Source organism: Eretmochelys imbricata, chromosome 2, assembly GCF_965152235.1.
Source record: "Eretmochelys imbricata isolate rEreImb1 chromosome 2, rEreImb1.hap1, whole genome shotgun sequence".
Classification (NCBI taxonomy): Eukaryota; Metazoa; Chordata; order Testudines; family Cheloniidae; genus Eretmochelys; species Eretmochelys imbricata.
This window is the reverse complement of record NC_135573.1, coordinates 162,400,219-162,427,337: the sequence shown is the minus strand read 5'-3', so window position 1 is coordinate 162,427,337 and position 27,119 is coordinate 162,400,219. Positions and strand designations below refer to the sequence as shown.

At 41.0% G+C, this 27,119-nt stretch overlaps 1 protein-coding gene across 2 annotated transcripts in view; it reads left to right on the top strand.

Annotated features, from left to right (window-relative positions):
* The window catches only part of FHOD3 (formin homology 2 domain containing 3), a 614,532-nt gene that overhangs the window by 460,106 nt on the left and 127,307 nt on the right, over positions 1–27,119 (top strand). For both annotated transcript variants that reach the window (XM_077810937.1, XM_077810936.1), the window contains exon 11: positions 21,785–21,910. In XM_077810937.1, the coding sequence (XP_077667063.1) occupies positions 21,785–21,910 (126 nt within the window). The remainder of the gene's footprint in view (positions 1–21,784; positions 21,911–27,119) is intronic.

Here is a 27,119-nt window from a genome sequence, read left to right as displayed (position 1 = left end):
GCCATTGTTAGTCTCCGACAACAGTACCTTTACCAATAAAAATAGCTGTTGGGGCCCTGATATTTTAGCTTGGGGACGGATTCCCTTTGTTATGTCCCTCATGCATTCTGAAGGCGGTAACGGTAGCGGATTAAATGAAGAATGAAGCAATGCAGATTTGAAGGGACAGCTGATGAAACAGGGAAGCTAGAAAAAAAAAGATTTGTATACTCAGACGATTTTAAAGAGAGTCTTAGAGTGGTCTGGAGGAAGCTAAGGAAATACAATGAATGAGGGGAGATAAGAAACTGATCAAGAACAGTTTTCACTCCCAACCTAAACCATATGTATTAGAATCTATTAATTTATATGGCTCTTCCCCTATTAAAATTTGGTTGTTCAAAGCTCTGCCACTTTGCAACTGTGCAACGTCGACGTTGAGCAACTTGCACAGACCCTCTGTACATCAATGTCATCATCATCATCACTCCCATAACCACGTTGGTCATTGGGGCACCATCACTGATGAGCAATCTACCAATTGTCTCCATCCCTGACAATTGTGTGTCAGTGCTTGAGTCTCTGCAAAGTCCATTCCTGGCCACTCGTTTATACATCAGTGTACCCTTTCATAAAATGTGTGTAACAATGTGAATTGCTTTGGGTTCATTGAGCAAAAGTATGCGATATAAGTATGATATAGGTGTAAGGTGGTATTTATCATATTTTATAGAAAAGAAAATAACAGGAAGTTAAAAAGCAAAGAGCACTGTCACATATGAATACAGAAAGGAAACATATTTCCCCTTTCAACTTTCATTATCCTCCTTCTCATTTTCCAAAATGTAATATGAGTCATGGTAAAAGGATGTATGAAAAGAAAAGGCAGGATTTTTGACCTATTAATTACACATATTAATTTTCCATTTGATCGCAAATACAAGTAAAACCCTTTCTACACAGTGGGCCAAATTCTTGCTAATGTATACCTTAGGCAACCCATTATCAGTAAGATTGCATGTGGTATAAGTCAGCACACTACTAATTTTATCCAGTAAAACCATTTTATTGAAAATACTTGATGGACATGAGGCTTGCTTTGTTAGCTTTTCTTTTCTAAGGGGGAAAAAAACCCGCCAGTGTAAATAACCTTTTCTTCCAGAGTCATAATTTGATTAATTTGAAATGTTGGCAACTCTCCTTTTTGCTGTTTAGCCTTACACATAAGACTAATTAAACCTCTTCTGTCTGTGAAAGGAAAGACTGTATCGGAATGCTCTTGAAAGGAAGAAAAGGGAAGCCTTTTATGACCAGAGGTGCTTCAGAGCATTTGTTTGTTTTATAAGAGCTGAGGCAGTTAATTATGAACGGCACTGTTTAACCTAAGAAAGTGAAATTTGAGCCATAAATTTATGACAGCAGCAAGCAATCCTGGAAGGAAATAAAATTGATACCTACTATGACTTGTAAAGTCCTCTCCTTGATGGAATATTTTTCATTTTCTATTTATTCACCTGTAAGGAGTTCAGGAAAGCTGCTTTTCAAGTACTCTGAGAGAGGGAAAACAGATCTGATATTTGAATGGAAAAAAATCTGAAAAGTAAAGTGCCTTAAAATCAACCCTAAGGTTTCATTTAAAAAATAACTTTTGGAGGGATAGTGTCCACAGTCATATTATCTCACGTCAGTGAGCTTGGCCAGTGATGTGCAGTGGCTATTTAAATAGGTAATTTGAAGAAACTAAAACGAAAAGAGCTTGTATGCTGATACCTTAATTTTTAAACCGCGGCTTTCCCTCATCGGCAGTAAGCAGTACACAAAGGCATTTGCATACCTGATGGTTTCAGAGAAGTGGGAGTACAGTGTCCTGTAACTTAACTAGGATTGCCCAACCTTATCATTCTGTGGACCACTTCATAAGAGAGAGATTCTCTCATGACCCCACCTTCCCTACCAACATTTCAGTGCCCCACTACCTGGCTCTCAAAATACTTAATTTTGCAGATTATCTAGGAAGGACTCACAGGCCACTGGTCCCTAGATCCACCTTGCAGGAATCGTTGCCTTAGGGCCCGATCCAATGCCTATTGAAATGAGAGGGAAAACAGGTTGATTTTAAACTGTTGACTGTAATGGCAGTTGAATCAGGCCCTAAAAGAAGAGGAATCAAATATTGAACAGAGGTCTTTGATATACTAATATCTCATTCAGTAAAACTTGCATAAATGCTCGTACAAAGCAAATGATTTTTGGTGAAAAAAATCAAAATAAATATTATTATAAAAACATCCTTTGCTATTTCTCTCTGTTGTGGACCAGATTCTGCTACTCAACCACAATGAGCAATACCTTACCTTACTCCATGAAAAGTCCCATTGATACTAAGGACAGCAGAATCTGGTCTTATATTGAAAATTCTCTCTCTGTTAGACAGAAATATCCTCCCAGCTACTTCCTTCAAATTCCCGATTAGCCATTTCTTTCTGTTGGAAGATAACTAAGAGTTTGAGAATTGCCTGTTTCAAGCTGCATGTTGGAACATTTAGAGGTTGAGACACTAAAAATAATGCTTGTTGAAATACTAAACTCTGTACTGTAGGGAGCAATCTTGTGCTGACTGGTGGATGGACTAGATAATATAAACAGGTTTTCTTCATCTCTGGGTTCTCATATTCTGTGATATTAGCGTAACATAGTGTCATGCTTTCAACTCTTACAGAAGGATCAGAGTCACAGACTTTAGAATTTTCAAACACCTTGTTTTTGAAAGCCTTAATCCAGATCTATTGTCTTCTGGTTGTACTGCTATTCCTTATCATCCTGGTTATTTAATGGTTGCAGCATCCTTTTTCCCTTGTGTTCTCAGAGACTGCTCCTAACCACATTGTAGGGTGCACAGATATTATTAGATTGAGATTCCACTAAAGAATAATTACAACTTGGATTTAAGCAAAAAAGGATCATGTAAAGAAAACATCGAGATTCTTTTGTGTCTGTGTGTGTGTGTTATTTTCTTTAGTTAGCACCTTATTCATTTTGCTTTTCCCTTTCAAATAAAGTTGTAGGTTGGCCTTCGGGTGTTAGTTTTTTTCTTCAGTCTCTGTGTTTTTAAAGCTTATGTTTCATTAATTTGAGGAAGCTATTTAATGTCAGCAGCAGGAACAATCTGATAGATTCAAGTTTGATTTTATTTTTAAATTAAAAGAAAGGGGAAAGGATTATCCATTACTTTTAAAGCTTTGGCTACATTGCTTTTAGATTCCCTTGGTATATTCTGTATCCATAAACTGCACTTTATAATCTTGCTAAACGTACATGTACTTTAAAGGGGCTACAAATATTTCCCTGTCTAACTTTGGGTTCTTGTCATGGAAATAGCCAAACAACAACTTTGCCCTATTAGATATCTGTTAGTTTTCTTGGCCGATGATAATCTTTTAAAAGTATTTTCCCCCTTTGGTGGATAACAGACAGCCATTTTAAAGCTGAATTTTAATGTATCCATTGTTCCAGAATTTATGTTTACAGTTTTAAAACACTAATTGCAAAATTCTGATTTGTGATTGATATCATGGAACCTAAGTAAGCCAGTGGTGGCCTTAATGTTGGTCAAACATGCCAGTCCATACAGTGCTAGCTGTAAGCTCTGTAGAGATAAATATTTGCTTTGTGCTAAACTTGATAAAGTAACTAGGCCACTGCTGAAAACCTTGGCAGGTTTTGGAGCTCAATTTCATTGAATAGTTTCCACTGAATCATTTTTCTTAATCTAATTATACTATTGCATTGGCACAAAATCTACATATATATGTACAGACAGAGGGAAAAAGAAAGAAACTATTGCCAAGTTACCCCTTCTCCTAGTCACACAAAAATAAACATATACTTAATAAGAAATGCCCCATTGGAGCTGCCGGGTATATTCAGAAATCTGTTGGCTCTTCTCATTTGATCTGTCTCCTCTATCTGTTTGCTTCCACCATATTTTATTATATAAATGGCATTCCCTGTCTTTATTTAGCTGTTTTCCAGTTTTAACAAATGTTTTGGAGCACATTTTCCATTTTTACAGCATTGTTTAGACAACGAATCTGCAGAAGATGTTATATTTCAGCTATTACATGAGCTCTGTATAAGCAGAAAATCTATTTTCTATCCATACTGAAAGTCAGCTGGCACTGGAACTATTTTCTGGATTAAGAAATGAAAAACACCGTTGATTCAGCAGGTATTTTAAGAATAAGATTGTCACTCATCCCAGGCATGAATCAGACCCACTTTCATAAAAACTCTACTCTAGAGGTCAAATTCTGGAGCTACATGTTCAGTTGCTGATTAAGAGTGTTTCCCAGTTATGGACCCTGGATCTGGGTCTTCCCTTAATATGTTAATTCAGCGATATCCACTATGCAGATTCCACAGTAGTTGGCATGGTCCAATTTGGCTCCACAGCCACAGAAGCCAATGCATATTTCCCTTCACCTTCTTCCCCCACTGCCCCTGGCATCTTCATAACAGACATGAGGACAACCAACCCTTTGCTCTGATTCTTCCCAGCCCAACTGCCATATGTGTCCCATCCTGCTAGGGCTAATATCAGCAGAGTCACTGAGCCCTTCTAACATTTGGATGAGGGCCAGATTCCTTCTGAGCTGCTAGCATTGAGAGAGAGAGAGTACATGAGAAGGGTCACCATGGCCTGAGAAGAAGTCCAGCTGGCTGGCATCTCTAAAATGAAGCCATCATGTAAGAAGCACAGTTTGGACCCATCAGTCCATTGCACCACCACTGGATAGCTGGGGAGATGGGAGGAGAGAGCTACTCACTCAAGCTATCAACTTTCCACCCTCCAATCCACCCACTGCTACACAAAAAATTCCCTTCCCCCTCTCCCCCCAAAAATAATTAGTAACTCTGGTCTCATCTTGTCCTGTATATTGGAGACTTACAGATCTTATTGTGTCTCTAGGGTGGAGTAGGTAGGAGGAGAGACACAAATGGGATTAACATAAGGCAGCTTTAAGAGCGGGGGAGTGGGAGAACTCATTTACATGACTTCCTGTGCCTCAGCCAAGGCACTCAGCACCTCCTCCTTGTGGAGCAGCATCAGTTCACTTCTGTCCCACTCCCCTGATCCCCACCACCACCACTTTCACATTGCGCCTGCTATCCCCAGGATCAATTGGGCTGATATGTAGACACTTTACTAGCCTCTCTGGAGCTAACTGAGAAGCCAAAAGATCCATGTAGAGGACATGGAGACCATGTGCCTATGCTCATTCCTAAGTGTCCACTCAGCAGTGAGTTTAATTGCCTTGTTTATTGTCCTCATTTTGGTTATGCATAATCAAAAGTGCTTGTTCTAGAAAAATAGGCCAGTTTCTTACAAAATGTGCAGCTCTGAAAGGATTAACTGCATACGTGTTAATGGCCAATTGTAAACCATAAAACCAAGAGTGCCACAGGAATGCTCATTGTGTAGATCATTTGAAACATGTGATACTTTGAAACAATACACAAATGTCTGAGTTGCTGGTTATTTGGTGGCCAGAGGCTATGCTGCAAATGGACTTGTCCATAGGTTCACGGCCTGATTTGGGGCAGGCAGTGGTAACATAGGCTCCCAACCAGTTATCTGATTTTGAATATCCTGCCCTGACATCATGCAAGCAGTAACACGTAAGAAGACATGCTGGGGTTTTTTTAACCCCAAAAATGAGGTCAGTGCTTGTAACAGATGCCAGATGACTAGCACTGGAAACTGAAGTATTCTGTGTGTACATACAGGAGGTAGAGCAAGAGCAGAGGAAACATAAGATCTTCATATGACCCTATTAGTATTTCTGAACTCTGGCTTGAAGGGCCCACCACTAAGGGGGAGTGGGTGTGTAAATCTCACTCAAGCCTTGGACTCACTCTTGAGACTGCCAATAAGGGTGCTGATTGTACTGGTGGTTTTGGAGATGTGACTACCTGTCCACTAGGAACTGGGATAAGATCATGAAGTCATAGACATCCATATAGCTGTTATGTGATAATGATTTTTAGTTTTTTTTAACCTGGGATCTATTATAGCAAGTGACTTAGAAGTGAAAGTTGCTCCCTATCCTATTACTGTGATTCTTGAAACAATCTAATCCTCCAGATGTGCGGATATTACGTACAACCTTCCTGCACATCGTATATGTGTTGTGAGATGTGAGATCAAAGGCCAAGTTCGTATGCCATATGAGAAGCATGGATGTCTTGTATGACTACGCTTTGATGTGTGTCCCTACTTCAAACATGTTTAAATTAGGGCTATCAAGCGATTAAAAAAATTAATCCTGATTAATCACACGATTAAAATAATTGATTGTAATTACTCATGTGATTAATCATGCTGTTAAACCATAATAGAATACCATTTATTTAAATATATTTGGATGTTTTCCACATTTTCAAATATACTGATTTCAATTTCAACACAGAATACAAAGTGTACAGTGCTCACTTTATATTTATTTTTATTACAAATATTTGCACTGTAGAAATAAAAGAAATAGTATTTTTCCATTCACTTAATACAAGTACTGTCATGCAATCTCTTTATCATGAAAGTTGAACTTACAAGTGTAGAATTATGCACAAAAAATAACTGCATTCAAATATAAAACAATGTCAAACTTTAGAGCCTACAAGTCCACTCAGTCCTACTTCTTGTTCAGCCAATCACTCAGACAGACAAGTTTGTTTACATGTTCAGGAGACAATGCTGCCTGCTTCTTGTTTACAATGTCACCTGAAGGTCAGAACAGGCATTCTCATGGCACTCTTGTAGCCGGTGTTGCAAGATATTTATGTGCCAGATATGCTAAAGATTCATATGTCCCTTCATGCTTCAACCACCATTCCAGAGGACATGCATCCATGCTGATGATGGGTTCTGCTCAATAACGATCCAAAGCAGTGCAGACCGATACATGTTCCTTTTCATCATCTGAGTCAGATGCTACCAGCAAAAAGTTGATTTTCTTTTTTGGTGGTTTGGATTCTGTAGTTTCTGCATCAGAGTGTTACTCTTTTAAGACTTCTGAAAGCATGCTCCACACCTCGTCCCTCTCTGATTTTGGAAGACACTTCAGATTCTTAAACCTTGGGTCAAGTACTGTAGTTATCTTTAGAACTCTCACATTAGCACCTTCTTTGCATTTTGTCAAATCTGCAATAAAAGTGTTCTTAAAACGAACAACATGCTGGGTCATCATCTGAGACTACTATAACATGAAATATATGGCAAAAGGTGGTAAAACACAGAGCATAAGACATACAATTCTCCCCCAAGGAGTTCAGTCATAAATGTAATTAACAGGTTATTTTTTTAATGAGCATCATCAGCATGGAAGCATGTCCTCTGGAATGGTGGCCAAAGCATGAAGGGGCATCCAAATGTTTAGCATATCTGGCATGTAAAATACCTTGCAATGCCGGCTACAAAAGTGCCATGGGGACGCCTGTTCTTATTTACGATGTCACCTGAAAGTGAGAATTGGATAGCATGATCTCCTGTAAATGTAAACAAATTTGTTTGTCTTAGTGATTGGCTCAATAAGAAGTAGGACTGAGTGAACTTGTAGGCTCTGAAGTTTTACATTGTTTTGTTTTTGAGTGCAGTTATGTAACAAAAAAAAATCTACACTTGTAAGCTGCACTTTCACGATAAAGAGACTGTACTACAGTACTTGTATGCGGTTAATTGAAAAATACTATTTCTTTATCAAGTAAATCATTTTTATCATTTTTATAGTGCAAATATTTGTAATAAAAATAATATAAAGTGAGCACTGTACACTTTGTATTCTGTGTTGTAATTGAAATCAATATATTTGAAAATGTAGAAAAACATCCAAAATATTTAATAAATTTCAATTTGTATTCTATTGTTTAACAGTATGATTAAAACTGTGATTAATTACGATTATTTTTAATTGCAATTATTTTTGAGTTAATCGCGTGAGTTAATTGTGATTAATTGACAGCCCTAGTTTAAATCAATGAGAGCTCATGATAAGTGCCTGATTGACAGCACTGAAAATGAGGTATTGCAGTCTGTGTTTTAGCATGTTTTTGTTATTGTTAACCTGCTGAACTTTGTTTGTGCTGATCTAGGTAGTTTTATTGTAATTCTTCAGGATGCTTAGTTGTTGGCTTTTCCTGGAGAGAAACAGTCCTTTCAGGCTAAGTGAAGTGCAGAAGTTTTGTAGGGGACTGTTATTCGTGTGACACCAGCTTATAAAGGCCAGCTTACTTAGCCTGCACTCTTCTAAATATGAACTTAATTCCAGTCTTTTAGTTAACTCTTCTATTCTGGGAATCCAGTTTTCCCACTGACTGACAAAGACAAATGAAACAACCAGAACTATGGAGTGCTCTACGTCCCTTGTTCATAATTTGATGAGGACGATGATTATATATTTCATTTCACACAAGGTACATACAAAAAGTTCAAGATTTTCAAAACTGTGTGATTAAAATTAGGTTCCTAAATCCATATTTAGGTCCCAGTCCTGTAACTGACTCCACACAAACAGACTCCATAGTCCATGTGGAATCAACAGGAGGTACATGGTCTTATGCACCTAATTACGTGTCCTGTTTTTAATATATGCTGAGCAGCCAGCAGCTCCAAGGTACACTGAATCAGAGTGCAGTCTTACCCCAGTGAAGTCAATGGGCGTTCTGCCATTCATTTCTGTGGGGCAGAATTTCACCCTATTTTAGCTATAAATAAATTTGGGAACCCAGTTTTGAAAATCTTGACCAAAATCTGTAAAATCAATGCATGAAGCGTAAAGCTGGTACTTATCATACTGATTTATCTTAGCATGTATTTTGTTTCTGTTTCTGTTGTAATATGAGGCATTTTCTTTTGTAAGAGGTATTTGGCAAAGTCTATCCAAAAACCTCCTGATGGGAATTAACAAACCATACAGGAAGAGCCAAATTGTGCAGCCCTTCCTCACACTGGGGAGCCCTTACTCAGACAAATAGTTTCATGCCAGTGGTTCTACTTAAAGAAAGGAGTGCTCAGCAAAAGGGTTGTTGTACATTCAGGTCCTAATTTTGTATACATGAAACAAAATATTCCAGCTATTCTGATTTCTCCTTTGTGAATGAGGCAGCCTTTAGGGTAAAATATTACTTCAGATGAAGAGGGTAGCTTGAACATTTTTGCCTCAAGATTCAGCCAGTATATGCCAAAATTCACCCAAGAGCAAATATTAATGGCAGAGTTAAACCCCTTGGGCAAATTAACATGTAAATATAATGGTTTGTGAAAGAAAACACTGACAGCACCATTATAGTTAAGGAATTGACAGTGTAAATCATTACACTGTGATCTATGAACCATGGTCTGAAGCCAGCTGCTCTTATACTTCTGTCTGGTACAGGAATAGCAACAAGTGCAGCACTGCTGCTATAGGCTTTCCCTCTTAGCAGGAGGTCAGATGTTGGCAAAGGTAATGCTCAACGGATAGCTTGTTAGGTGAAGGAGGTAAGAGGAACACCCTTGATTGGCTGTTTTTCATGCTGCTTGCTTTGTGTCATTTGAATTTTTGAGGTCAGGGTAACAATGAAAAACTGACACACACACCCCCATCTAGTCTGATTCTAATTATGCTTCTGTCACCGAGGCACCTTAGCCCTGGTCTACACTAGGAGTTTAGGTCGAATTTAGCAGCATTAAATCGATGTAAACCTGCACCCATCCACATGATGAAGCCCTTTATTTCAACTTAAAGGGCTCTTAAAATCGATTTCCTTACTCCACCCCTGACAAGTGGATTAGCGCTTAAATCGGCCTTGCCGGGTCGAAATTGGGGTACTGTGGACACAATTCGACGGTATTGGCCTCTGGGAGCTATCCCAGAGTGCTCCGTTGTGACTGCTCTGGACAGCACTCTCAACTCAGATGCACTGGCCAGGTAGATAGGAAAAGAACTGCGAACTTTTAAATCTCATTTCCTGTTTGGCCAGCGTGGCAAGCTGCAGGTGACCATGCAGAGCTCATCAGCAGAGGTGACCATGATGGAGTCCCAGAATCGCAAAAGAGCTCCAGCATGGACCGAACGGGAGGTACGGGATCTGATCGCTGTATGGGGAGAGGAATCCGTGCTATCAGAACTACGTTTCAGTTTTCGAAATGCCAAAACCTTTGTCAAAATCTCCCAGGGCATGAAGGACAGAGGCCATAACAGGGACCCGAAGCAGTGCCGCGTGAAACTTAAGGAGCTGAGGCAAGTCTACCAGAAAACCAGAGAGGCGAACGGCTGCTCCGGGTCAGAGCCCCAAACATGCCGCTTCTATGATGAGCTGCATGCCATTTTAGGGGGTTCAGCCACCATTACCCCAGCCATGTTGTTTGACTCCTTCAATGGAGATGGAGGCAACACGGAAGCAGGTTTTGGGGACGAAGAAGATGATGATGAGGAGGCGGTTGTAGATAGCTCACAACAAGCAAGTGGAGAAACCGGTTTTCCCGACAGCCAGGAACTGTTTCTCACCCTGGACCTGGAGCCAGTACCCCCTGAACCCACCCAAGGCTGCCTCCTGGACCCGGCAGGTGGAGAAGGGACCTCCGGTGAGTGTACCTTTTAAAATACTATACATGGTTTAAAAGCAAGCATGTGAAAGGATGTACTCCCAAAGCCTTTGCAAAAGGTTTCTGGAGAGGGCAGCCTTATTGCATCCTTCATGGTAGGACACTTTACCACTCCAGGCCAGTAACACGTACCCAGGAATCATTGTACAACAAAGCATTGCAGTGTATGTTTGCTGGCGTTCAAACAACATCCGTTCTTTATCTCTCTGTGTTATCCTCAGGAGAGTGAGATATCATTCATGGTCACCTGGTTGAAATAGGGTGCTTTTCTTCAGGGGACACTCCGAGGAGCCCGTTCCTGCTGGGCTGTTTGCCTGTTGCTGAACAGAAATGTTCCCCACTGTTAGTCACAGGGAGAGGGGAGGGTTGAAGGGGTAGCCATGCGGTGTGGGGAGGCAAAATGCGACCTTGTAACGAAAGCACATGTGCTATATATGTAATGTTAACAGCAAGGTTTACCCTGAAAGAGTGTAGCCACTGTTTTATAAAATGTGTCTTTTTAAATACTGCTGTCCCTTTTTTGTTTCTCCACCAGCTGCATGTGTTTCAATGATCACAGGATCTTCTCCTTCCCAGAGGCTAGTGAAGATTAGAGAGAAAAAAAAACACACTCGTGATGAAATGTTCTCTGAGCTCATGCTGTCCTCCCACACTGACAGAGCACAGACGAATGCATGGAGGCAAATAATGTCAGAGTGCAGGAAAGCACAAAATGACCAGGAGGAGAGGTGGCGGGCTGAAGAGAGTAAGTGGCAGGCTGAAGACAGGGCTGAAGCTCAAATGTGGCGGCAGAGTGATGAGAGGAGGCAGGATTCAATGCTGAGACTGCTGGAGGATCAAACCAGTATGCTCCAGTGTATAGTTGAGCTGCAGCAAAGGCAGCTGGAGCACAGACTGCCACTACAGCCCCTGTGTAACCAACCGCCCTCCTCCCCAAGTTCCATAGCCTCCACACCCAGACGCCCAAGAACGCGGTGGGGGGGGCCTCCGGCCAACCAGCCACTCCGCCACAGAGGATTGCCCAAAAAAAAAGAAGGCTGGCATTCAATAAATTTTAAAGTTGTAAACTTTTAAAGTGCTGTGTGGCATTTTCCTTCCCTCCTCCACCACCCCTCCTGGGCTACCTTGGTAGTCATCCCCCTCTTTGTGTGATGAATGAATAAAGAATGCATGAATGTGAAGCAACAATGACTTTATTGCCTCTGCAAGCGGTGATCAAACGGAGGAGGGGAGGGTGGTTAGCTTACAGGGAAGTAGAGTGAACCGAGGGGCGGGGGCTTTCATCAAGGAGAAACAAAGAGAACTTTCACACCGTAGCCTGGCCAGTCATGAAACTGGTTTTCAAGCTTCTCTGATGCGTACCGCGCCCTCCTGTGCTCTTCTAACCGCCCTGGTGTCTGGCTGCGCGTAACCAGCAGCCAGGCGATTTGCCTCAACCTCCCACCCCACCATAAACGTCTCCCCCTTACTCTCACAGATATTGTGGAGCACACAGCAAGCAGTAATAACAGTGGGAATATTGGTTTCGCTGAGGTCTAAGCGAGTCAGTAAACAGCGCCAGCGCGCCTTTAAACGTCCAAATGCACATTCTACCACCATTCTGCACTTACTCCGTCTGTGGTTGAACAGCTCCTGACTACTGTCCAGGCTGCCTGTGTACGGCTTCATGAGCCATGGCATTAAGGGGTAGGCTGGGTCCCCAACTATAACTATAGGCATTTCAACATCCCCAACAGTTATTTTCTGGTCTGGGAATAAAGTCCCTTCCTGCAGCTTTTGAAACAGACCAGAGTTCCTGAAGATGCGAGCGTCATGTACCTTTCCCGGCCATCCCACGTTGATGTTGGTGAAACGTCCCTTGTGATCCACCAGAGCTTGCAGCACTATTGAAAAGTACCCCTTGCGGTTTATGTATTCGCAGGCTTGGTGCTCCGGTGCCAAGATAGGGATATGGGTTCCGTCTATGGCCCCACCACAGTTAGGGAATCCCATTGCAGCAAAGCCATCCACTATGACCTGCACATTTCCCAAGGTCACTACCCTTGATATCAGCAGATCTTTGATTGCGTGGGCTACTTGCATCACAGCAGCCCTCACAGTAGATTTGCCCACTCCAAATTGATTCCCAACTGACCGGTAGCTGTTTGGCGTTGCAAGCTTCCACAGGGCTATCGCCACTCGCTTCTCAACTGTGAGGGCTGCTCTCATCTTGGTATTCATGCGCCTCAGGGCAGGGGAAAGCAAGTCACAAAGTTCCATGAAAGTGCCCGTACGCATGCGAAAGTTTCGCAGCCACTGGGAATCGTCCCAGACCTGCAACACTATGCGGTCCCACCAGTCTGTGCTTGTTTCCCGAGCCCAGAATCGGCGTTCCACAGCATGAACCTGCCCCATTAGCACCATGATGCATGCATTGGCAGGGCCCATGCTTTCAGAGAAATCTGTGTCCATGTCCTGATCACTCACGTGACCGTGCTGACGTCGCCTCCTCGCCCGGTATCGCTTTGCCAGGTTCTGGTGCTGCATATACTGCTGGATAATGCGTGTGGTGTTTAATGTGCTCCTAATTGCCAAAGTGAGCTGAGCGGCCTCCATGCTTGCCTTGGTATGGCTTCCGCACAGAAAAAAGGCGTGGAACGATTGTCTGCCGTTGCTCTGACGGAGGGGGGGCGACTGACGACACGGCTTACAGGGTTGGCTTTAGGGAGCTAAAATCAACAAAGGGGGTGGCTTTACATCAAGGAGTATTTCAGGCAGGACTTCACGGAGGGTTCCAATAAGAAATGGTGCACCTAAGTTATTGTTCTTATTGGAACAAGGAGGTTAGTCTGGCCTCTGATTGATACATGGCTAGATTTACCTCGCTGCACCTTCCCTGTGAGTGACTGCAGTGTGACCTAGAGGAATGAGTCCCCTAGACGGGGGAGGGGGGGTAGCAAATGAGTACAAAACAAATCTGGTCTATTTCTTGTTTTGATCCACTCCATCTATCTTTTACATCTTTGGCTGACTGCAGGACTAAAGAGAATGACTTGGTCAAGTCACTCCAAATTTAGTCCCTGTGCCCATGTCTGCCCAGGCGCTCCTGGCCGACGTGGCCAGGAGCACCTCGGACATGATGATGACGGCTACCAGTCGTATTGTACTGTCTGCTGCCACAAGGCAGTGGGTTGCTGCTCCTGTGTAGCAATGCAGTACCGCGTCTGCCAGCACCCAGGAGACATACGGTGACAGTAAGCTGAGCGGGCTCCATGCTTGCCGTTGTATGGCGTCTGCACAGGTAACTCAGGAAAAAAGGCGCGAAACGATTGTCTGCCCTTGCTTTCAGGGAGAGAGGGAGGGAACGGGGGCCTGACAATATGTACCCAGAACCACCCGCGACAATGTTTTAGCCCCATCAGGCATTGGGATCTCAACCCAGAATTCCAGTGGGCAGCGGAGACTGCGGGAACTGTGGGATAGCTACCCTCAGTGCAACACTCCGGAAGTTGACTCTAGCCTCGGTACTGTGGAAGCACTCCGCCGAGTTAATGCACTTAATGCACTTAGAGCATTTTTTGTGGGGACACACACACTCGAATATATAAAACCGATTTCTAAAAAAACGACTTCTATAAATTCGACCTAATTTCATAGTGTAGACATACCCTTAGTATTGGTTAAAGACAGCTGCCCGCTGTGTTGATGTTGCATTCTACAGGCTTTGAGAGTAGTTGAATGCCTGTCAGAGGTTTCAGAAAAGGGTTTCAGAAAAGGCTTTCAAGTGCTGCCATCTTCCTGCAATATTAGTAGATCAAGCTTTGAATATAACATAATCAATGCAAGAGCAATAAACTTTGGACCTGATCCTTGGTTCCATTGAAGCAAATGGCAAAACTCCTCTTGGCTTCAATGGGATAGCATTTGGCATTTTTAACCTAGATAGTTTATATTAAGATTATCGTACTTCACCTCAACAGTGCCACCAAAACCCTTTTTTTCCTACAGTAGCGGCATTCAGTTTTCTTCTGACTCCAAAATATACTAATGTTAAAAAGACAAACCAACAAAAATCCATAGAGCATCCCTCTAGAATTTAAAAAAGAGAAGCCTTGCAACTAGAAAAGTGAGTGGAATATGAGAACATTAGAAAGTTCCTTGCCATTCATGGTGTTGCAGTTCAAGTGATATCTCTTTTGTATATAACATACCATAATGGCATTCTTCAGTAAGTCAAATGGAGAACTGGACCAACTGCTATAAAGAATGAGAAACTGAATATTAACGAATGAGAAACTGGTATATTATTTGAGAGGAATGTAATGTAGCTAATGAGTTTATATTTGGGCTATGGTTTATAGTGGGGCTTAAGCATGACTTGTAATATTCATCTCCCAGTCTGCTCTCTGGATCAAAACTATATACCTTATGCAATGCTAATGATTCCCCATTTTTCCATTAATGGATAATTCATATAACAGCATCTTATAACTACAATTTTTAACTTCTGAGTAGTTCTAAACTGTATCCTGTTTATTTTTTTTGTTAGACTTATTTTTAACTTGGTTTACATCCTTAATTTTCTTGTTAAATAGGTGCCTTGCAAATTACTGTCCGCTTTTCAATCAAAATATTTTATTTTTGGCTTTTAATATTACGACACCTTGATTCACTGCGTGGTGCTTTAAGCCAAAGTGACACAGTTTCATGCAAAACAAACTGGCCATTGGTATGATATGGGAGAATAGCATACAGAAGTGTCTGTGGGGTTAGCACCGCAGCAGTGCTCTACCTGGGTCTAGAAAGTCTTTAGGATTTTTTTTAAAATAGATATAAGTGTGGAAAACAAATCCATGCATTAATAATCCCTTTGTGCGAACATCAGTGTGATTTTTAATGTCCTGAATACTTAACTACTTAGCTAGTTCAAAGAGTTCATTTAACGTTCTGCAGCAAGCTTACTCATTTTTTGATAGATTTAGGGTGGGTAAAATGGTTTCTCATGTTGTGACTGAACTACTTCTGTCTTTTTTTCCCTTCCATTTCTAACATGTTTGGGTTTGGTGTTTTGGGGCGACTTATCTCTTTTTCTCTTCCACCTTCCCTCTTTCTGTCCCATTGCATGCCTCTTTCCTTGGTTTGATCTCAGAGAGGAGAAGCAGTATGAAGAAGAAGAAGAGGAGCCACCAGTCACAGAGCCTAATACTGAGGATGAGGGGGAGGAAGAGGCCACTAGGCAGGTCAAACCCAGGTACCAGGCTTCAGTGTCTCTCCCCTCACCTTTCCTGATCTCACCGCCAATATTTGTAGCATGAATTCACCTTACTGATTTATAGTACTCAACTATCCTGGAAAACGTTTTCCTACTTTTCATTTTAAAAAGTACCTTCGGAAAAGCCTTTTGAATCAACAAAGCCTTGTTCATATTTATGAAAATATTTAAATGCATTTAATTATAAAAATCCAATAGATTGCACACTAGCTACACTAATTTGGTTCAGAAGATTTAACAAGCAGAGCTGATGATGGAATTTTATGCATGTGCCTAATTTCATCCCTTTCAGCAAAGCAATTCATTGCATGCTGAAGTACTTTGCTGAGCTGGGGCCTCTGTGAACCTCTTCCTGAGCATCCTTTGTTAGTGTTTCCATGATTCATCATCACAGACAAAAATGTGCCTTTTTCATGGTTATAATTTTTTTTATGAATCGTTACTGATATAAAAATATTACCATTTCTGGAATATTGCCAACTAGTTATTTTAGAATTTTTAACAAATTTTATAGGGGAAAAATACTTAACCTAGGGACAATGCTGGACACAGGCATGCATTCGCATGTATATATGTAAACAGACTCTAGCTATCAATATTACATGTTCACATGTAATATTTTCCATTTGTTTTCTGAGGTTCATATGAATTTGGCCAATGGTAACTTTATCCTAATAAATAAATCAGAAAAAGAAAATATGCTTTCTCTTCTAGACAGCCATTTGATTTAAGTTAAAATGTTTGGCTCTGCAATTCTGCAAAATGAGATTGGATTTTTTTTTAACTTAACCGCACTCATACAGACTTCTACAACGCTGAAGGAGGAAAGGAAACTGTTTAATGTGCAAATTCCAAAGAAAATATTGTAATGTTGTTATTAATGTCTTCCAGTCTGCAAATCTAGCCAATGGCCTTCTGAAAATTTAAAATTAAGTGATAATTTCCTCAAATCCAATGCTTAAAAGTAGGAGCTAAAAACTCAGTTATTTAATTACCTGAATATAAAACAATATTATGTAAAGAGGTGTAATTGACGAATCATATACGGCATGTTTTTGCTTATATAACTTTCATACTTTTAAAATAATATCTACTTTGATATGGCTAGAGTGATATTCAGATCGTTGTTCAAAATACTGCCTTTTAACTGCCTTTGTAAAATAACGGGGTGTGACCCCCTCCGGCTCCTATGCAGAGGTATGGTCAGGCAATTCTTTATGCTGCCCCTCCGCAGGCGCTGCCCCTGCAGCTCCCATTAGCCATGGTTCCCGGCCAGTGGAAGCTGCAGGGGCTGCACTTGGGGTGGGGGCAGCATGCGGAGCCCCCTGGCTGCCCCTACGTGTAGGATCTGCTTCCGGGAGCCACGCGTAGCAGGGGCCAACCCCTGACCCCACTTCCCAGCTGAAGCGCTTGAGCAGGGCAAGCCCCGGACATCTGAAGGGCCAGAAGCAGCCCTCGGGCCATAGTTTGCCCACCCCGTGCTACACAGTTGGAGTTCAGAGGGGCAGGGGTCGTGAAATCAACCCACCAATCTAGTAACCCAGCTCAGGGCTGCAATGCCAGCCCCCCATAGTTGCTATTCCAGCCTCTGGGCTCTGGATGTCAAGGCTAACCCTGCACAAATTCAGATCCCATGGTTCCTTGCCTGTCCTGCCTCTGGTCCTCATTGATTACAATAACACTAAGCTACGCAGGGCCAATGCAAAGACCCCTTTCTACTGCCCTTGGAGCACAGGCATCTACACACAACTGATCTGCTTGCAATTCCCTCATGCAGCCCCCATGTAGTGATTAAATGGGGTAAAAGCCTTGTGCTGACACTCTTATAGTGAGAATTGTCATGGAAGTACTTAAAGAGGTACATAAGCACACTGATAGCACATTGCTTTTAAATCTACTGTTGGGTTTTGTTTTGATAGAAGAATACTGATTTGGGTCATTTTGGGCTTCATCTCTGGTAAATGAGTTTTATATAATAATACCTGCTCTGTTATAGCGCTTTGTGTCAGTGGATCTCACCATACTTATATAAACATGTCATATGAAAATACAGGATGGTATTGAGATAGCAGGCTGTTAGACTTGGGCATACATCATAAATTACCTGTTCTTTGGGCCAGATCATCCAATATGGTAAGGCTGCTTTTGGGCTTAACTGGTCACTTGAGGATAGTATACAGAACTGTAGTGAAAAAGACTCATGAAAACTAGATTCCAGGTTCTGAATTTCCATGGGTTCAATCCCTTCCCTTCCTCTAAACCAAATCTAAACATTCCTCATTTTTTCCAACCCTAAGAAGAATCCCTCTAGGATACAAAGCTTTGAGCTTCCTAGCTTTTTAAAAGTGATGGCAATTGGCTACATTTGGGAAGTTGTTGTTTTTGTTTGACTCTGCTGGATTCCCCCTCCCCCCCCAACTATGTGCTCTTTGATCCTTTCTCTCCTTATCCTGCTTTGCCTTTTCTCTCTTTCCCTCCTCACCACACCCTCCCTTGCAGTGAGGTCCCAGACGTAAACCTGGTTGCAAATGAAAAGCTGCAGAATGAGAATCAGAGTTCTGATTCTTCAACCGTCTCAAGTGCAGTTTCTCAAGCCGAGAGGCCTCCCTCATGCTCTAAAGCCAAGAGTCCGCCCAGCAGCTCATCTTCTGTGCCTGATTCATCTGTCTCACTCCATTATTCTGTTTATTCATCACCATCCTCTCCTGCACTTAACTCCTCCCAAAATTCATCAGCATCTATTACTCCAAAGGCATCTCCAACTGTAGAGAAATTGCCTTATGTACCACATAGCCCTTTTCACCTTTTCTCCTATGACTTTGAAGAGTCTCCAGCAACTGTTACAGAAAAGGAAGCAGAGGTTATCAGGGAAAACAGGTAGATTTTATGCAGCTGGCATTCATTTTTAGATGAATTAATAACATCTTTCTAGAGTTTTATTGTACTATTTACATGCTCTTTGTGTTGCATTGTTCCTAGAACATACTGTATTAGTTTTAGTCATGTTAGCCTATATTTTAACATGATTGATTCTCCCTCCTTGGTCTTCGATACTCTTATTTCATCCTGTTTCTCTTCAAGATACATAGTTAATAACTGGCCTCTTCTAAGTGACAATAAAAAAAACATGATAAAAGCATCTTTTGGGGAAAAGGGTTATGGGCATCGATTTTGCTTTCTTTTATGTTGTATTATTTTCAGGAGTAATTTCAAGGAAATCATTAAAAAGAAAAGGACTACTTGTAGCACCTTAGAGACTAACAAATTTATTTGAGCATCAGGAAATCATTGGCGTTATACTGATGTAAAAGCTGTGTGAGATCAACATCAGGCTCTAGAAATTTTAGGGTGAAATCCTGGTTCTGCTGAAATCAGTGACAAAACTCCCATTGATTTTGGTGGGGCTGGGATTTCACCTCCAGTGCTCTTGCATTGCACTGCTTAAGTACAGACACAGCCATAGCTTTTCTTTCTGCCGTTTCAAGTTGTCTGTGTCACAAGAGATGTATAATAGGTTTAATCCTAAAAAGCTATCATATAAGTGAAAATAGGGAAACAGCCATACTTTAATTTAAAACTTCCAGATACACACTGGAATGAGATTTAATAAGCCACTTACAGTATTATAGGTTTATAATATAATTGATTATTCGCAACACTTTGAGGTTTACCAGCCGATTAGCGGTTATACTGCCCTTACTGAGCATAGTAGTAAATCCTCAATGCACATGTTTTCAATAAGAAATTGGTAAATATTTTGCATATAGTAAAAGTCTTAGCAAATAAAATATTTAGATTTATTTGGATTGTTATTTTGTTATGCGAAATCATTAAGTCTGACAAGTTACTGCAGATTCTTATCCCCTACTTATCTCTCTTTATTATATGATGCTTACTGAAAGTTATGCAGATTTTTATCTTTGCAATGGGATAGGGAGTGGATGATTTTCACTTTCATACCCAAGCTGACATCATTTGCTTCTGACAGACTACAGATGCCAAGGTCTCTCTTCACTAGTTAGTATGCTTTGTAGCCTCCAAACACTCTAAAAGGAATTGAGTGATACTATTCCACCACTCAACACTTGGAATATAAAGAGCACTTCCCTTTTTCAAAGGATTTTCCCTTCCCTTTCACAAGGATCATTTAACCCTCCCAACATCCCATGAGAGAGATGTAAGTAGTGTTATCTAAATATCTTAAATGTAGAAACCGAGGCAGAGGAGTGGTTACTTGCTCATGGCCACCAATTTAATCTGTATCTGAGCGAAGACCAGTGGCAACTTTAGGCCTATGTGACCAAAGAGGCCTTATGCTGTACAGACACATAACCCCTCAACCAGAGTACTATTTCCGTTTCCCATTCTATTCTCCTGCCAAGGCACTGTGATAGAGGTTGAATTCCCAAACTGGTCTTTTCTTTTCTCTATTTAGAAAGGTGAATTTCAATTATTTTCCTTGGATTCCTGCTCCATTTGGAGTAGTACAAAGCCTTACAAATAGGTGTTTGGGAGTGCTTTAAGACATGCACGATAGGTATGGAGATGGGGATATGGAGAGGAAATATGATACACTCTGTTCATAGCAAGGTCCCTCCCATAAAAGATTCCTAGCTTAAATATACTCTAACTGTATAACTCTAGCCTATGGCAATCAGTACTTCAGGCTGCAGCCCAAAGAATGAAGTTTGGACATTTGTAGAAAGCAGTTTTCCATAAGCAGATGGTAGGAGTTAATCTGAGCTGAAAAAGACACCTAGGTTTTCAAGTAACATGCCTGAATGAAGTGAAATTATGCAATACTAGCATTTTGAGGGGGGAAGAGGAGTGATAAAATAAATGAAGTATATTTAATCTAATGAGCTGTTAAATAGAAAACGACACTAGGCTTTTCTTTCATGAAATTTTGTCATTGGGCTGGTTGGCTTCCTGGAATAATTTAACTACCATCTGGCATACAGTCCCAATGGAAAAGGTGCATCTCTTCCAAAAAGTAGAAAGAAAGGTTAAAACTTTTCCAAAGCCAGCACCCATGACATGTCAGTTACATATGATGGTGGAGCGGTGAAAAGACACATGAAAGCTGTGCAGCTGCCTTTTCTGCTCAGTAGAAAAGCCAGGATGAAAACATTGATACTAAGGGCTCTGGGGAGGTGACCATTCCAAGAGCCCTGGAAACAATTTCTCTTTGATCAACAAGCTAACGTCGAAGTCAAGCATTTTTTTAATGGAGTGAATGGATGGTAGAAATTCCTAAAGCTGTGCTTCCAGAGACATGTCTTTTTTAACTGTGGCTATGATTTTTTACAGACATCATAAGAAATGGCACATAAGCTATGACTTATGCTGGGGAAGAAGGGGTGGGGAAAGAAAATACTTTGTTTTAATTTAAAAGAATTTGGATGCTTTTCATTTACAGCAGAAACATTAGCCAATCATTTGAGTCCATGTTCTGACAATGGCTGGGGAATAGTGGTGTTTTCCTTTAGTTCACTTGGAATGAATACTGCTGACATTGATCTTTTCGGTTTCTTTCCTGGTGGTTGATTATCAGCTCCCAAACCAGCTAATACATTTCTGAGTAACTGAGCAGTCAATTAGGTATTCCAGTGAACAGCTGTCACTTTAAAGGAACATTGTGATCCTTCTTTTAATCTCCATACCAGTAGTTTAAAACATACAATATTAACCGTGTCCTTGTGATGGGTTATATTAAAATGAGATGATATGCTACTTTTTTTCAAAGGTGGGGATGTGGCTGGAAGTTCATGGAGTTCTGGGGTACAACATCCTTTGATCCCCTTTATGAGTAAAGAGGGTTTGCTGCCGCATGTCTGCTTGCTGATTATTTTCTTTCTTTCTCTTTGTCTCTCCCTTTCTCTGCCTGCCTCCTATTCTTCTGGTAACTTCAGAAACAGTAGTTATGGCAACAACTCTTATTCCTCTACAAGACCTTATTCTGGACTAAGTGCACCTACAACACCCATTTCTCGTTATGGGACAACTCTCTCACCACCTCAGGAGACCAAATCTGAAAGGTTTGTAAGAAAGTTCTTAGTAATTAAATCTGCATTTTGAAATTATCCCGGCATATAGAGAGTAGAGGAAATAATGGTTGTGGCTGTGTATGTCATTGTGTCTGAATTTTAAACATGTGTCCTAGTCAGGTCTGTTTTAACCTTTATAGATAGAATTTACCAAAAGCAAGAAAAATTTTCTCCCTCACTCTTTCTAAGTGGATTGTTTGTTGTGTTATTTTTAATGGCCAGATCTATTTCCATCCCATCACTGCTGCTTCCATCTAGAATTGTTACAACAGAGTTAAGTACTTGAAGGGTTTTTGGATCAAATTTTATTTCTCCCAATTTTTGAAACATTTTTCCACAATTCTAGTTTCATTTACACTGAGGCAAATTCAGATTAACGTCATCAAAGTCTAAAATGTCCAAATTTCCCATGGTATAATTTTGGCCCTTCATTTTCTTGAAAATGCATAATTTATCTTATTGCTTTTAAATCACAAGCAAAATGTTTTCCATAATATGTCAGGGAGACACATACTAACCTACCAACTAGCTTTAAAAAAAATAAGTCTATGAGCTATCAAAATACCACGATAAATTATGGTCCACTAAGGTATGTAGAAAAAAAATATAAAAAAAAGAATGTTATGGATACATGCAAGAAATTCCACTTGGCAAGAGGTTTAGACCACCAGAAATTAACTGAATGTTACTGCTTGAAAGTAAACGACAACTCCAAAGGATATCATGCTGGGTTAAGGAGGGAGAGGTAGGAGATTTTAATTATGCAGCTGTCAAGACCGGTTAATCTTAAATAATTTCCAGCCGGGCTTGATGGGCTCAGATTCACATGTTGCCAGATTGGCCTTTAATTCTTCAAAAGCCTTCTGCAAGTTAGCAGCTTACAGGGGCCTAGTTTACCCTAAACCTCAACTCTAAACTTGGCCATTAGCCTCTGCTTTGGTTAGTGCAGACTCTTGCTTCTTCTGTGAATTTGTTCGAGCTTTTTACTAGCCACTGTACCTGTGTTTTAACATACCAAAATATTTTACCCAGGGTCTTTTGTTTATGTGCCACTGAATTTACATTTCCAAGTCATCTTTTGAGTTTAATTGTTTCCTCTTTAATTTTCCTCAGTGTTCCCTTTGTTATATTTTTAATTGCTTATTTCACTGAATCTTTCCACCGTCTGGTGTAAGTGGTTCCACAGTCTGTAAGTGTTTCCAACCACAAGGTATTGATTTAATCCTGCTTTCAAGTGAGTAATTACATTAAATATAACCATGGTGAAAGGCACAGTTTTTCATTTGCTCATCTTCCTATAGGAACTTAGCTGGATTTATCTTTCGCAGTCTGGGTCAAATCATTGTCATGTGAAACCAGAACAAAAGACTCCATACAACCACTGTCACTCTTTTATCTCTTAGAAACAGAGATTCAAATCAGCCAAAGTTACAAGTATTCCAGTTCTTTTGAGGTTTTTGATTAATAAACTTGTGTAAGAACAATTGTTTTTGTTCTCCAGTTGCTTGTTGAACAGATTTAATGAGGACAGTTAATACTTGGCTTGCATATGTAGTAGACATTGCGATTAGGGCTGTGAAAAACTTCTGTATCAACACCTGAAGCTAGGTCAGATTTGGAATTAGGACTCAATGTAAAAGTGACCTTCGGAGGCCTTTTCTTGACGAGGAAGAGTGGTCCCAGTGTACTTGTGCTTAGATTACACATGGTCGTTCAGTTTGACCCTAAACTTGACCTTTTCCTGTTACAGATGCAGAATAATGCCTTTAGCCTGATTTTAGTAGATCGAGTTGTATCATAGGCACTAGCAAAGACTACTTCAAAGAGTTAAAAGCAGCTTTTTTATGAGTACAGTGTAGAGCAGCTAAACAGGAAATGAATGCAAACATTTCACAAAGGGAAGATCCCTTCATTTCTATCCTGTAATTACATGTGTATTTGTGTCCATATATATTATATGTAGGTCTGTAAAATTAGGACTCCTTTTGAGTCCAGCAGGACAGAGCTCATGACAGCAGAAAAATATGTAATTACATTTTTTAAATGAAAAAACTAATAACTTAAAATAACACATCCATGCGTAAATGTTATGACTTAAAATATACCTCTGGACCTTCCAGGAGTAGAATCAAGCCCTGTCCCACTGGGACATGGAGTTATCTCCTCTTTCCAATGACATAAATCTATTTCTAGCCCTATCAGGCATTAATCTGTCTCTGATGCTGGACTGAATATTGCCTGTGGTGAGTGTAAATTGGATTGGGAGGGAAAAAAAGGTTCAGTGTCAGGATATCCAAAAATACAGTGGCCCTTTGAAGATGCTCATGAGTTTGAAATGTTAGACGTGGACCTTGGGCAGCGTGCAAGTGGCTCAGAGTATGTGATGCATTTATTTTATCTCCTGGCTCTGCAATTCATCACATGGATGTGTCTTCTACATATGGCATGTGTATATTATAATTTCAGCAATAAAAGAAGCATTCAACCCTTCATTTTGAGACATGATTACACACGTCAAAATTCATCCCCTTTGAAGAAAATTATGCAACAAAAAATCTCTCTTATCTCTAGGCACGAAATACTAATTGTTACCCTTCATGAAACATTCATTTCTTTTGGGGATCCGGCTGTGGAAGGGCTGCACAGATCTACAAATGTGAAACCCAGTTGTACAAATAGATTTTAACTCTTACCAGTATGGCAACTCATGAGAGGGATACAAAGGGGGCACCACCTAACGGGGGAGCATGTGACCCCTCTGTGACCTCACATGTGACTCCTCCTCGCCCACATCCCAGGGTCATGCTCTCCCCATCCCTTCCCCATCCCACGTTACCTGGGTGGGAGGCTCTGTCCTCCTGCTGCGCTGGCTTTCCCTGGCATTCGGCTGCTCTTCCTGGCAGCCAGGCCCCAGAGCCACTCCCGGATGCTGTCCGGTGCAGCACAGCAGCTGCCTAGGAGAGTGCCTGGTTCTCCCAGGCAGCCACAGTGCTACACCGGGCAGAGTCCCAGGCAGTGTGGCTGGAAGAGGAGGGCCTCTGACCTTCCGGCTCTGGTACCGCCTCTTCCTCTCACCGCCCGGGCCGGCAGGGGCACTTGAGCCTGGGGAGGGTCACTTGTAGAGCCCTGCGCGGATACAAATTTATATCCGCGGATGTGGATATCTGTAGATAGAAGTCGGTATCTGCTGAACCGCAGCACCCTCCTGGGAACCGCAGTGGTGAAAGGAGCAGAACGTGGGGCTGCTGGGGGGCTCCATGCCAGCAGCTCCTCCGGCGTGGCATTACCAGCCCCACCCCATCCCTTCCATGTAGCTGCTTCTCCTGTCTGGGGTCCTTTCACCGCTGCGGCTCCCGGGAGAGCAAGCCCTGCGGTGTTCAGTGGATACCAAATGTGTCTTTCTGATATGGTGTAACAGCAATAAATGTCTTAATGGTATAGCCTATCTGACCGTACCAGCTTTTTTGCACCACTGGTGAAACCTTTGGTCATTGTTCAGCCAATAGCTTGACAAATATCTGGGTCCAAACCTAAGTCTTTGTTTCTCGTATTGTGCATGAGCTTTAGTTCTAGATATTTCATTACTAGAAATTACACTGATGGGCAAATTAGTCATCACAAAGTACAGGAGCCTTTTCCCGTGTTTTGTAAGCAGTTTGCATTTTGTTGAGTTGCCTGGCCTCTGGTCTTCTGAAACAATAAGAAAAAATATTTTAAACTTATGTCAATAACTAGTATTAAATTTGGGTTAATTATCAAATGAAATATTAAACATCAAAAAGGAGAAGAATATATATTTATGTATACTACAAATAATAATAAAACCCCTTTCTGAATGAGTGTAATGCACTCATAGCTTTGGGGGGATCCGATCCTGTGAATTTTTATGAGCATGAGTAAGGATTATTCATATGACTAAAGATTCTAGTATGGAACCTGTATAGTATATAACACCTCCTGCCATGCATGTGGGAGCTGCACAAAATTAAAAACAAGAATAATTAAAATATGTTGAACTCAAAGGACTACAAAGAAGCAAACATCTTCCCAAAATAAAAGCTAAAGAAAGAATCAGAATAAATCTGAAAAGCAGGAGTGGGTAATATAGCAAGGATGAAATTGTCAAAGAACAACTGATTTGCACAGAAAGAATAACTTACATTTATGGGGACTTGCCCTGCAAGGTCCTGAGCACCCTGGCCTTCATCCAGCAAAGCACTGAAGCTTAGCTTTAAGCATGTACTAAACTGCTTTGCTGGTTTGCAGCCAGAGTGCCCAGGACCTTGCAGGATGAAGCCATAAAAGTCTTTGAGGGAGTGTTACAGATCAATGTGATTATCCTGGATTTATGGATTTTGTATGTGAACCTCAGGTGGAGGTTAGAGTTGTGAAAAATGCATGTATCCAACAGCTTCCTTTTGCCTGTTGAATGCACCCCTTTATATGCTGTTATTTATTGAAATATTTTAAGCCCCCAGTTTGTTATGATGTAGCATACACAGATTTTCACGGTTTGGGATTGAATTTAAGTCAAGCACATGATTTCTGGGTGCTCTGCCATTCCAGGTGTACACACCATGTTACTCCAGTGACAGGTCTACTCTAAGCAGGGCAGAATCATGTTTTTCTTATGGAATCGTGAAATTCATGACTTGCAAAGATGCACGTGGAAGGATCTAAGGATGGACAGTGGGCTGTAATGTATGTTACACTAATCACCAACTAATTAGTTCAAAGTACCATGGAACCTTTCAGTGACCTCCATCTGAGGTATTCGTGTGAGATTATGTTGATGCTGTTTCCTATCTCCTGACGGTAAAAATCTGAAAATAAAAGAAGCTTGATAAGCAGATGCAATTAATGGTTAACTCGAAGGTGAGTTTTTTGCTTTCAGTTTATGGTTTCGGAGTTATCAAAGGGCAGCATAAATGATCTCCTCTATATCCTTATTTTTATCTCGTTTAGGGGAGAATTATCCAACAAGCACTTCATATGTGATTGCTGATACAATTTATCTGACCTTAAAGAACAAGAAATAAGGAGAGAAGCATTTATCTCGGTGCTATCTAGCGTGATTCAGTCTGAGTTTGATTCAGTTGATGGACCTTTCAGAACGTGGGCTGCATTTTGCCTATGAAAACAAGAGCTACACCTTGAGTTTGAAAGAAGAGTAATTGACATTCCTGTTTTTAAAACCATT